The 12,852-nt window shown below is 35.5% G+C and overlaps 1 protein-coding gene across 6 annotated transcripts in view; it reads left to right on the top strand.

The window, feature by feature from the left end:
• LOC108746485 (ecdysone-induced protein 74EF) overlaps positions 1-12,852 on the top strand; it is a 295,998-nt gene that overhangs the window by 245,558 nt on the left and 37,588 nt on the right. For 5 of the 6 annotated variants that reach the window (XM_018483288.1, XM_018483287.1, XM_018483290.1 and 2 more), the window contains 3 exons: positions 2,421-2,681; positions 5,961-6,128; positions 7,563-7,811. In XM_018483288.1, coding sequence (XP_018338790.1) covers positions 2,421-2,681; positions 5,961-6,128; positions 7,563-7,811 — 678 coding nt within the window. The remainder of the gene's footprint in view (positions 1-2,420; positions 2,682-5,960; positions 6,129-7,562; positions 7,812-12,852) is intronic. The other variant, XM_018483291.1, reaches the window with a different exon arrangement.

Consider the following 12,852-nt stretch of genomic DNA (forward strand, 5'->3'; position numbering starts at 1 on the left):
CTTCTTCTTGCAACCTTGCAACCTTGATCCATTTTAGCAAACAGTATTATTATGTACAAGCGACAAAAATAAAATGTTACGCAGTTTTGTGTGTGTGCGTGTGTGTGTACATGTATAGTAATCGTAGATTCTATTTAGAATGATTAGATGATAATAATTCTTCAATAATTCGAATTATTTAGTATTATATATTAGGTGTAGTAAAAAGTCATCGCGTATTTTTTAGCTCAAAGTTGTATATACAATATCTTCGTCAATAATGAATAAAATTCAAATTTAAAAAAAGGGTTTTAAAGCTTGAAATCTCTACTTTTAAAAGCTTATCACATTTTTTAAGTTTATATGAGTTTGATAATTTTTACATACCAAAAACTACGAGCTGAAAAAGACGAAAAATTTTCTTCTCACTTTGTGGATTTGTAACGTGTCCAAAACGAATTTGAGAAAATTTTCGATTACCTATCGTGAAAGCTTGATACTTTCCCTACAAAATCGTTTTTTTTTAATATTCCTACGACTTTTGATTACTGAGTTATCGCGGATTAAATAAAAGAATTATTTTGACTTTAATTGCTCATAACTCCATTAAAAATTGTCGTATCGTATAATTTAAAAAAGAGATTTTTAAAGCTGAAACTTTACTCTATCAAGATATATTTATATTGTTGGTAAGAAAGTAATTGCGGTTTTTACTGATAGATGTCTTTTAAAAATACGCGATGACTTTTTACTACACCTAATATTATTATTAGAATATACTAAATCATAGAATTATTAGAGAATACTAATTAGATTTGCGATACTCATAAATTCATATAAATATTTATTTCACAACGGTGTGGCAACAGTGTAGAGTTGGATGCTTTCCATAAATATTGATTATACAAAACGGGTTCATTTGAATTGGTCAAGTTTCAGTGGACATCGAATATCTCCGTAATATTTCTTCATAGCGCGCGCGCGCGCGCGCGCGCGTGTGTGTGTGTGTGTGTGTGTGTGTGTGTGTAAAACTCCGATGCGAGACACGTGCACCACTGAGAGATTCATGTTGCCCAATTTTCATCGATCTTTCGAAAGTGAAGAGAAGAAAGAATTCCTGCGCTCTCCTCGCGATCGGAAGATCGAGAGAATTCGCGAGAGGAGTGTCTCATTGTCAGTCGAATCGCATTGGTCGATCGTCATTTTCCATGGCGGATTTTTCGGGCCCGCCGCCGCGAGAAATTGCTTAATGAAGCCGCCGCGGCTCGGCACCGCCTGAAAGGAAGGTAGAAACGTTGCAGTGGGTCAAGGAGAGACGCCGGCTTTCACTTCCTCTCGGCAGCGAGCGCGAGTTCCTCGAGAACGCCTCCCGAGACACGACTTTTTTTTCCCTTCTCCTTCTGTCGTTCTTCTCCCCGTGAGAATGTTTACCCACCTATGACCACGCTTAATTATACCGTGGAGAAGATATGTTTATCTTCCAACGGATGAACTGTATTCAGCAATTAATCTGGATTGAGCAACGCGCGGTGCAATACGAATTACAACAAGTTATCTCGCGGAACGTTATTTTTCATTAATGAGAAATCGGTGTTTCACTCTATGACAGAGTCTGCACAATTCGCGCTTGCACGAATGCCCCGGCATTCTAACATAGCGAATGAAAACTGTGCTGTACTTTAATTTCTAAAATAACTATTTGTTGTTAGCGTTATTTTTTTATGCGTGTTTACGAGATTAATATCTGACATATTTCATTATAAAAAAATATGGTTGTCCCAAAATGTAATTGTAAAATTGTAGTCACTTGAATCATTTTTATGGCAATTTCAACACTATTTTATGATTATAACTAGAATTATAGTTATTTTAGGCTGCCAACTGTATACATTTGTTGCTAAAATTATACATAGTTACTGTTATTATTATTATAGCAGTAATAATCATAATTATAGTTACAAATACCAAACATTTTTCTCTCACCGTAGAATTCTCTGTAATGTAAAACGATATTTTATAAACAAAGTAAACTATAGGACGAGTAGAAAATTTAGAAATGTAAAAACCAAAGTTTTATTTAATAATTTTATTTGCAATTTTAGTATAAATTTAAAAACAATTTTCAACTTTAAAATACACATGGAAACTTTGTTCTTTTATTTATTCTAATTTCTAATATTCTATTTTTTTTTATTTTCTAATATAATTAAAATACACACACACACACACACAATTACGTTCCTGCATATATTTATTGCTTGACACAAAATAATAGTAAAATTGGTTTGCCTTTTATTTCTATCTACTCTGTTACAATTTTCGACATTTCATTTATTTTATCATTTACTCACAATAATTCTAATGTTTTTTTAATGTATAATATCAAGCAAGATCAATATCTATTTATCTAAACGATGCTTCTTGTTGTCCCTCTGTTACAGTGGATACCAGGGAAGTCCAACCGCACGACCCGAGCGAGAAAGAACAGCTAGGCCTCGCAAGTGTAAAAGTGGAGCCGGGATCCACCAGCGCGACGACTACCAGTAGCACAGGGACCCGTCTGCTCCACGGTATCCTCTCCCAGCATCCCCAGCAGCATGGCCTGGGGCTGCAAAACGGATACGGCCGACACTTAGCCGGTCACGCACAGATGGGCCAACCGCCTTACACCACTGCCGCTATCGCCACGACAAATACGCCAGGTAAGACTCTGAAGACGTGTCAACGAGGCTTTATAATACTGCTTACAATGCTGTTGAGACTTGATCGTGAACCCTGAGGGTCATAGCCTTTCATAATTTTCGCCAATAATCGCTTTCGCGATAATAGATTAGCCAGCGTACACATTTCGAGAGAAGTTAAGAATTTGGATTAATTTGTTTATCAAATAAATTTTTGCAATATGAGATTTAGAATAACATATTGTTCTTTTACTTCAAAAATAACACAATTAAAAATAGTTTTCGAGTTATTTTACCTTGAATGAGTTGGGTAACGATTCCTCTATCAGTCATTAAAAATGTGAGGCAATAACTTTAATTTCAATTTATCCACTAGACGGATACTTGTATACTCGTGCTGGAGATTTTCAAAGAAATCATAATACCTGTTATACAAAAATGACACATCTTGCGTGCTGTTATTTTTGTAAATAAAAAGGAGTCATTTACAGAAAGCATTTTTTCTTCAGTCGAATTAATAACGTCACATACTTTACTTTGGTTTTCGATTGGCTGAAATCATAGTACTTTTATGTTAATCGATCTGGATTGAGTTCAAACCTCCTGCACTCGAAAACGCTGTTTAGAGTTAAGATAGTTTTGTTAATCAAAGTTTGAAGAAGAATTAGTTTATTTTGAATTTAGTCAGTTTAACTGATTAAGGTAAATATAAACTGTTGCGATATTTTAAGTTATATCACTTTTAATGAATTATTTAGTACTTGTTATTATTTTATAAGATATCAAAATTGTCACAACTCAAAAGGGTTACGAAACGAAAATAATAAAAATGATATTCGATCATGTTTTTAAGAATATATTCTTTTTACCGATATTATTTGATTAATCAATAATTTAAGTTAAAAAATATTTTTTTTCTTTTTTTGAAAAACTTAATTTTTTTAGTTGTGTCAATTTTGAAGTAAGAACAATATGATGATGTACAGATGTATATAGTATAGGTAGTATAAAGAAAAATGAGGAAACTTGAAAAAAAATGTGTTAATATATTTTTAGTGGAATTTAATATCCATACGCATAATGAAGAAAGAAGTAAAGTCAAATATAAATAAAGTAGAAGAACAAATAGATATTTAATGTCAATAGGAATTTTTAGTATATATATATATATATATATATATACATATATATAAAATAATAAAATAATAATATTAAAATATGAAGTATTAAAGTAATATAATAGAACGAAAGAAAGTAAAATAAATATAATGTAAAAAAGTTTACAAAGTTTCTTGACATTTGTCCATTATTTAGAATGTATCGCAATATTGGTACTGTTTCTTCAATTAGAATGAGTTATTTAAAAAAAAAATCAACTTTTATAATAATTACGAGGACATACATCAGAATCAAATTTATGTTTCTTTATCTGACTCCATTAATTCAATCGTTTGTAGACTTTTATTCGAGATTCTCTTTTGAAATACATGATATGCTAAAAATTTCATAGTTATGTTGTATTACGAGATATCAACAAAGACATTTTGTGTCACGAATGAGATTGACATTTTGCGGATTGACATTTGCTGGATAAAATAAGATATCAATTTCCGTTAATTGGATCGGAGTGGCTTTTATAGTATACATTGTTCGTTATCGAAGTGACAACTGCAGTTTGATGCATGGACGTTTTGTCGAGTATAATTGCATCGCGGTGTTACTACTGCTAATTGAACAATAATCAATCGCGATAGCAATTATAATAAGAAGAGAAAGTAAAAAAAATGTTTTTTCGGCTGATTTCTCAATAATGACCTATAATGTAATATGACGCAGGAATCGCGTAATAACGACGTAAGCCAAATTTCCGCGTTCGCAATCCGTAAATTGCAATTGTGGATCAATGTCGGTTTCACAAAGTTGCGTTACGCAACGGTAAAAATCGCGCCATTGCGCCGGTAACGACCGTTGCGTTGCATATTCGGTAGGAATTCGGGCGTAAGACGGTTCTTAAAATACTTGGACTCGATCGTTGCATAAAGCAGCGCCGGTCGATCGGTGAGATTTGCGGCTATCGGCTTGCGACAGTTTTGCATGATTGCCTTGCGTAATACGACGACGAGGTGGACGATGATGACGGTGATGACGATGACGATAAGAAGAAAGAGAGAAAAAGGGAGATAGGAGAGAAAGAGAGCAATGACTCGTGCAGAACCCTTTGGGATTCGTTTGAGACAGTCAGTCGCGCCGTGAGGGAGAGAAAGAGAGAGAGAGCGAGAGAGAGAGAGAGAGAGAGAGACGGGGAGAGGTACCGTGGGAAGAGCGAGCGATATGCATACTCAATGACCGGATGACCTTCGCTCGTTGCATAAAGATGCCTTTAATTGATGGCGCGCGCGAAAACACGTTCGGCACGGCACATGGCTCGGCGACGCTCGATAAAGCCGAATGAACGGAAGAGCGAGAGCCGCTGGACCACCTCGATGGGACACCTAATTTGTTTAAAGCGGTAGACGAAAGCGACGTGTACGTGGCTTTAATTTAGGGCCTGGCAAACAGCCGAATCGGTCAATGGCTAATTTATCACGTCCGCGTAATATGTAGTGGAAAGCAAAACGACGCGGCGATTCGATAATTGCGACGTATACCTGGTATATAAAGTATTCATCGGATGTTTAAACCGATGCGACATGGTGGTTGCTTCGGCTGTATGTATATACCGGTGACGTCAGAAGCGGGGAATTATATCGGTCACAAATTATGCTCTCTTAAAAGACATGGCTTTTCGAAAGAGAGATTAAAAGTCAAACTTGTGGCTCAAGAATATACAAGGAAATGGAGAATAACTTTAATATACAGGTCACGTAACGAGATACCGAATGACTGTAGCCGATAGAAAACACATCGTAAAAATGAAATTATAATTATTGTAATTTTATTTCAAATGTATCAAGAAATACAGTGATTTCATAGAAGAATGGCAAAAGTAAAAGTTTAGCGGCGATATTTGTTTAAATATTTTTTTTATATTATTTGAAATAAAGTGTGAAAAGGACATGTCATTCACGTTGCAAGCCTGACTCTTGTAACTTTACGTAAAGTTATTGTTCTTGGCGCAATTCTTTCTCTGTACAATTCTCTCGAGTGCCTTCTATTTTATTTATCGCGCTGTTGCGCCCGTGCGAAACGGAATCGCGCGAGATTAATTGACGGTGTCGCGTCTTATCGCTAGCCGTAAACTCTGCCGGCTATTTATCACAGAGGACGCGTCTCCTCCCTTTGTTTCATGGCTGGAAGCAGGAAGCGGATCACTGCCAGCGAGTCCAGCGGACAGCGGAGTCAGCGACGTCGAGTCCAGCACGTCCTCCGGCGGCAACGAGGACGCGAATCTCTTACTGAAAGCAAGGCTCAATCCTAATTCGTCCCTCCAGCCGAGTCTGGCGTCTCATCACTCCCATCTGTCGTCGGGTGAGCTCGATCTTTATATATTTTGCGCAGCATCATTCACGCGTTTAACATAATGTGTGGGGAAAAATTAAAGAAAAGTCTTAAACACGTTGAACAAAAACTATTTTAATAATAATTAATTAACTCTCGTGTGAAATTCTATATTTATCTTCTTTTGCAAAAAATTTGGAAGTTTGAGAGATTGACGATAGGAATCGTTATTAAGAAATTTATCAATCTGAGAGTTAAAGAATTAATATTCATGTAATTCTTGCAAATCAGTTATGTTAATTGAGCAATTCTCTTTTAACGAAATTTAGATTATAATAAGTAAAAAGCTGGGATTACATGGAAGCATATTTTATATTATTAATATGAATTCAAAACGCCTTGCGTATCTACACGAATTACGTAAAAGCAAAAAAAAACTTTTATTTTGCATATGTATATCTTTTTGAGCATATTTCTTGTAAAATTGCATATTTGTTCATATAGTCATTAATATTTACAATTCTTTGAGAAATTAAATATTTAAGACCTAATTTTGCATTCAAATTATAGCATTTTGTGTTAATACTGTTTTATATATTTTTTGCTCAAACTTAATTAATTTGTTTATTTTATTATATTTTTACAATTATTTATTTCTGTGCTTTTCATTTAATAAATATATATTGTATATTTTGAATCTTATGCAAATATCTCATTGTAAGTATTTACAATGTTCTGTAAGAAATTAAATATTCTTGATTTAGTTTTCAAATAAGTTCGTTTGTGTTACAATGTTGTATTTTTTGCTTCAAGTTAAATTTGTTTATCTTATTATATTTTCAAGAATATTTTTTTCTGTGCCTTTCATTTAATAAACGTATATATTGCATATTTTTGCATATTTTTACATTATTTCCTAATATTTTTGCATATTTTTATCAAATTTTATGCATACAATACAATGTACTTGTTTTTACGTACATATAATTCCCAGCTTTAATAATAAGCAACATTAAATTTATATAATTTTTCTAACGTCGTATAAATCTGAATTATTTTTTAAGTAATTCATTTAGACGTATTTATTTATCTATACGAAAACCTTAAACGTAATTGTAATCTAGATTTCGAATAGTATAAAAAAATAGTACAAAAAATTTTCGGTCGAAGGATCATAATAATACTTATATAGATTTACAAATTTTCACTTTTAATCGCACTTTCTACTTATAACTTTTATATTTCTAATTGTAACTACTGAATACTTTAAAGCATTAAGATTGTTTATCGTTAAAATATTGTACTTTCGCATGATAGAATATGATTGTTTTAAGAGAGTAAGATTGAGAGAGGGATTTTTAACGTGAACTTCGTTAAACGGAAGTTCCGAAAAGGAGGAACTTGAAAAGATATATTTTCGAAATATGCTTTCTTATCGAATGTATCTCTGCGATTGCTTGATAGCAGCACTCGGCAGATCGGCCTGCCACAGCCCCGGTGTGTATCCGGGGTCGACGGCAAGCTTCCTGTCGCCCACCTATCATCCTCATCAGCATCCTATCACCTCCCAGTATCATCCACATCGAGGGAGTTCGCCACACCATCAGCACAGCAACCATACTATGGGCCCGACGATGGGACCGCCTCACCACCACCATCATCATCAAGCGCAGGGTCTCCAGCATCACTTGCATTACCGTCAGCCATCCTCACGTAAGTTCTCAAACTCTAATTTATTACAACGACGTAATTGGCGGAATTAGCGAACCCCGCTGGGAAACTCCCCGAGAATCCTCGATGAATTCGAACAATAAGCGATAATAGGTAATAACAGATCGTGCAGGGTCGATGTGTGTTGGACGGTGCCTGATTAAAATTCCGACGTCATGACGACATGAAAATTAGAGGAAAAAAATCGACCGAGAGAGTAGCAAACTGAGATTTCGAAATTTTACCCTTTTAGTTCAGAGGCTTACTTCAGAGGATAGCAATCTTCCGACTCGGATTTCACGCTAGACTTGCAATGAGGGCCTTTTCTTTGACCTCGTTTACTTATCGGCAATTTCGACGATAGTAGATGTATCTTCCGTTCTCATCACAATCGATCGGCGTGGCGGTCAGAAAGAGGAAGAGATAGGAAAGTGCGGGGAATGGAGGAGGATGAATACTCGATGAAACAGTGATTTCGATATCTCGCAGTGGTATCTGAAGACTGGACGTCGTCGTGACGTAACGACGCGGTAACCCGTAGAGTTTATTTCGCCTTCGTAGATATCGATTCGATTGCCGTCGACCAACCAAACGCGGAATATTTTCGCCTTTGAACTACGCACGCGATCGATCCTCTACGAGTATATATGTAGTCTATAGATTTATTCGTGCTGCTTAAAATTCGCTTAAAGTTTTTGCATTTAAACGAGATAAATATATTATATATTCAAGTATTCGAAAGAGAGAGAAAGTTAAGATTTGGGAAGAAGTAAGAAGTGCAAGCAATACCAATAGATTTTATGATTTAGTGATACCTATATATATATATATATATATATATATACACTATAATTATCGTGTTTTTTTATCACTTTTTGTGACTACTGAGATAGAAAATAAAAAAATATTACATTGCCACAATTGATGAGAAATATATCTCATGTTCATATATCTTTGATAAATGAAAAAGTTGTGAAATCTAAAGGTGTAGATGAAATGAAAATGTATGAGCGACATTTTTATCGCTTTTTACATCTGTGACCTCATAGAATCCTGTAATTCGAAATAAAATTATCGCGAGTATGATATAGATAAATATTGACAATACTTTTACTTCGCTGAGAGATGACTTAAATATTTTTACTTCTTTTTATTTCTAAAACAAGTGTCTAAATTTCCACGTACCAATGGCGCTATTTAGGAGATATTAAATCGCTGACATTTTTATTTCACTTTCCGCCAATAATAATAATAGAATAATAATGGGAGATTTTATATTATTTTCTCATATTGTATAGCATAATAAAATCGTACAGTATATGAAATAAACGTTAACATCAATAAACGTTGTATTTATTATTAAATATATATAACATACAACGTTTTAAATACACATAAATACGACTAATATAAATACTTTACAGTTTTGATCTAGTAGACGAGAAAGTGATAAGAAGGAATTAGAACGTAAATCCGCGATTTCAAAGACGAAGCTGCTGTTGCGGGACAGAAGAAGTTGGGTCGAATTTCTCGTCGAGCGTTGAGCGTGTGAAGGCAGGAAGCGTCTAGTCCGTCTAAGACTAGAGAAGGACTTCCTCCGCGGCCAAGATGCCAAGTGAAAGGATTCGCCTTGTCGTCACGGTGGAAGAGAACGATCTCACGAGCGTCGTCGTCATCGTCGTTGTCGTCGTCGTCGTCGTCGCTGTCGCTGTCGCTGTCAACGACGACGACGTCGACACCTCCGAAGCGCGATTCGTCTCGTTCTCGTGACCTACTTGCCGTTCTCTGATTCGACGGCCCAGATTCGTTTCCTGCCACCGAAGCATTTCCGTCTACGCTCTCGCATCTCCACAGACAGACAGACAGACATGCAGTTTTCTCCTTCGATACTTACAATCTCCGTTGAGAAATAACAGATTCGTTTATCATAAACTTCTAGATAATGTAAACATTTTCTTGTTAGTTATCGACTATTTTCGTACTTTCCAAATTAAAATTTTATCAAGGTAAAGCCAAAAGCCTACTCAAAATTGATTAAGGATCTCTACTGGTTTATATTTACTTATACATTATAAGCTAAAAAAATGATTGCAATTAATACATGGAAGAACAATTTTGATAAAGTATCTAAAAATTTAACTAGATACAGATCTGAAAATAATTTTGTTTGGATCATTATAATAATTATATGTATAGGACGCTTAAACTAGTTGTTAGAATGTTAAAATATGTTAAAACTATTTATGGCAATGTCATCAACGTTTAAGCGTTCTGCATAATTATTTTGATATTTTGGGTCAACAAAATTATTTTCAAATCTATATCTAGCTAAATTTTTAGTTACTTCAACAAAAACAACTCTTTCCATAATTTAACTGTAACTTATAGTCATTTTTGTGCCACTTACATAATACATTGTATAATATATATATATTTTTTTTTAGTGAAACTATAAGTATAATTGTCTAATAAATAGAAATGTATATAAGTATAATAATTACTAGTATTATATCAATTATTATCACTAACATTGTAGTAATTATAAAAATGGACTTTTTACTGTAATTATTTTACATTTTATTATGTAATTATACTCATATAATACCGAACATTTTTTTCCTGGTATATCATTCAAATTCGAGGCAAGTCATCTGAGGCAAAGTACAAAAATCGCATACATACGTCTGCATAATTTCTTTCGCAATATAAAAGTAGATTTTTAACGTTGAAAGTAAGCGTAATCCTCGAGACGGAATTCTAAACATAAAAATTCAGCCCACTGCAATGAGGTTCTGAAGGAGGTTGCTAAGGTCAAGCATGTCAGCGATCCTCAAATTGAGGACGTCGTGGAATAAACATTTCGCGAATTGCGGACAATCGTGGCGTATTTTGCGATCTTCGCCCGCAGGGCGAATCCAAGTATCGCAGGAATTAATTAAACGTAGACGATGTGGGTCAGTCGCGTTGGTTTGAGACCGGTGCGCGCAAAGTATAAATTAATCAGGGCGCAATCGACGAGTTAGGCAATTTCTCGACTGCGACTCTTGCGGCACATTCTCTCCTTATCGTCCATTAAAAGCGAGTACGACTAAGCGGGATCGGCAGCTGATTATCGTCAACGAGCGCACCTGGCGTCGCGAAGACAGTCGCGTTCTCGAACCGGCGCGGCGCCAAGGCTCATTTCTTGAGCACGAATCGCGCAGTTCGAGGTGAAAAGCGCTCCGGTATACAATCGCGGTGAAATTCTCTGCGTGCGAGCATAGAGTATCAATTATCGTAGCGAAAAGAAAATAGAAGAAAGGCTAACGCAAGGTATATATAGCGGAAGCGGCAATGCTCGTTGCGTTTTATTATCATCGCAGGCCGCAATTCTCACCGCGACATTGTCGACATGAGATCGAACTTTCCTTAATTGAATATATCCTTCGCGAGACTACATTTCTTTTGCAACCTCGTTTTTACAACGCACCCAATGTCATTTTTCTCGGGGGGGAAAAATTGCTGCGCGAGTGTCTTTAGCGCATTTAAAGCGGCCGTGCGGAGGTACGAATGATCGCCGTTTATCGGACCGTAAATTGCGGCCACTCGAAATATGTTAATGAGACAACGCCTTGATGAAAATTTCCGTGGCTCGGAATGAGCCCGCCATTTGTATGTCGTCGATAATAACTTTACAGCTAGCCCGTAGAATTTTCGCCCGAGAAATATCGCAAAAACACGAGCAAAACAGAGCAGCTTGATCGTAGAATTGTATTCTAATATTCTAATAGTGTGAAATTTAGCGTTATTTTGCTGTCTCGAGTGAATTATTAGGTATAAATCGAGATGAAATACTTCCGAAAATAGAAAAATTTAACTTTATCACAGAAAGAACAATTTTATTGAAATATTTAAAAATCTAGCTGGATACAGATCTGAAAACAATTTTGTTTGTACCACCAAAATAATTATACAGGACGCTTAAACTGCATATTATAGATTTGCTGATTACTTAGAACGTTAAAAGTTTTCGCAGTAACGCTTATATATTCTACATAATTATTTTTATGGTCCAACAAAATTATTATCAATTCTATCTTTAGCTAGATATGAAGTATATCTGGGTAAATTCCTCGCAATAAATTTATTAACGGTTTTAGCATATTCACATCTTTATAATATGATGCTCGATGGTAGCATCCAATCATTAAAATTGCTCGTCAATTTAATTCACGATTACTAAAGTAGTTTCAATCGCGTATATAGTCCAGAAAAACACAATTCGGCGGGCAGTTCGAAAAGACTGTAATGTGGTATACATGCGAGTACATATATAGTGTATATTAGTAATTCAAGATTGAATTATCTAAAGCCTCGACTGTAGTAAGCATTTTAAATTTCTAGTGTTGATCTAGCTAAATTTTTAGATACTTTAGCAAAACCGTTACGAACCAGCTCTCTTGCTAGATAAAACACTAAATACTTATTCAAGATGAGGAGAGTCCTTTTCGTTTTCTTTTCTTCTCGTTTTTGTTTTTTCTTTTCAATAAAAAGTGAACGCTCTGTCATATGTGCGAAAAATTTGGAAAGTAAAGGATAAAAATGGTATAACGACACTGCGTTATATCGAGGCGCGCTCGACGAGCTGTCGCGGCGCGCTCCGAGTAAAAGTGTGCCAGATTGTATAATCGAACGTGAATAAGCAAAATGTTACGCCATAGCGATTTGGTAACGTCGTCGGGCCCCCCTTCCTCTTACCCCGTCCGAAAGGCACGGCCGTGTTCTCATTGCGGTAGGCACAACGGTCTGCGCGGGCATAGGTAGTTGCGGACGAGCAAAAATTCAACCTGTTAAGGGTCACGCGTTTCGATACCGGATATGTATACCGAATTACATCCGGTGACACCAGTAAAGCGATATGTTCTATAAGAGAATTTTAGCAATTGTCTCCTCGTACACTAAGCTGAAACGACTGTCTGACACAAGTTAATTTTTCAGTTCGATAATTATGAAAATGTTTGGGGGATGTTTTAAGGAAGAAATTAAGAGTAAAATTACATTTAGA

Source organism: Trachymyrmex septentrionalis, unplaced genomic scaffold (genome assembly GCF_001594115.1).
Source record: "Trachymyrmex septentrionalis isolate Tsep2-gDNA-1 unplaced genomic scaffold, Tsep1.0 scaffold172, whole genome shotgun sequence".
Taxonomy (NCBI): Eukaryota; Metazoa; Arthropoda; class Insecta; order Hymenoptera; family Formicidae; genus Trachymyrmex; species Trachymyrmex septentrionalis.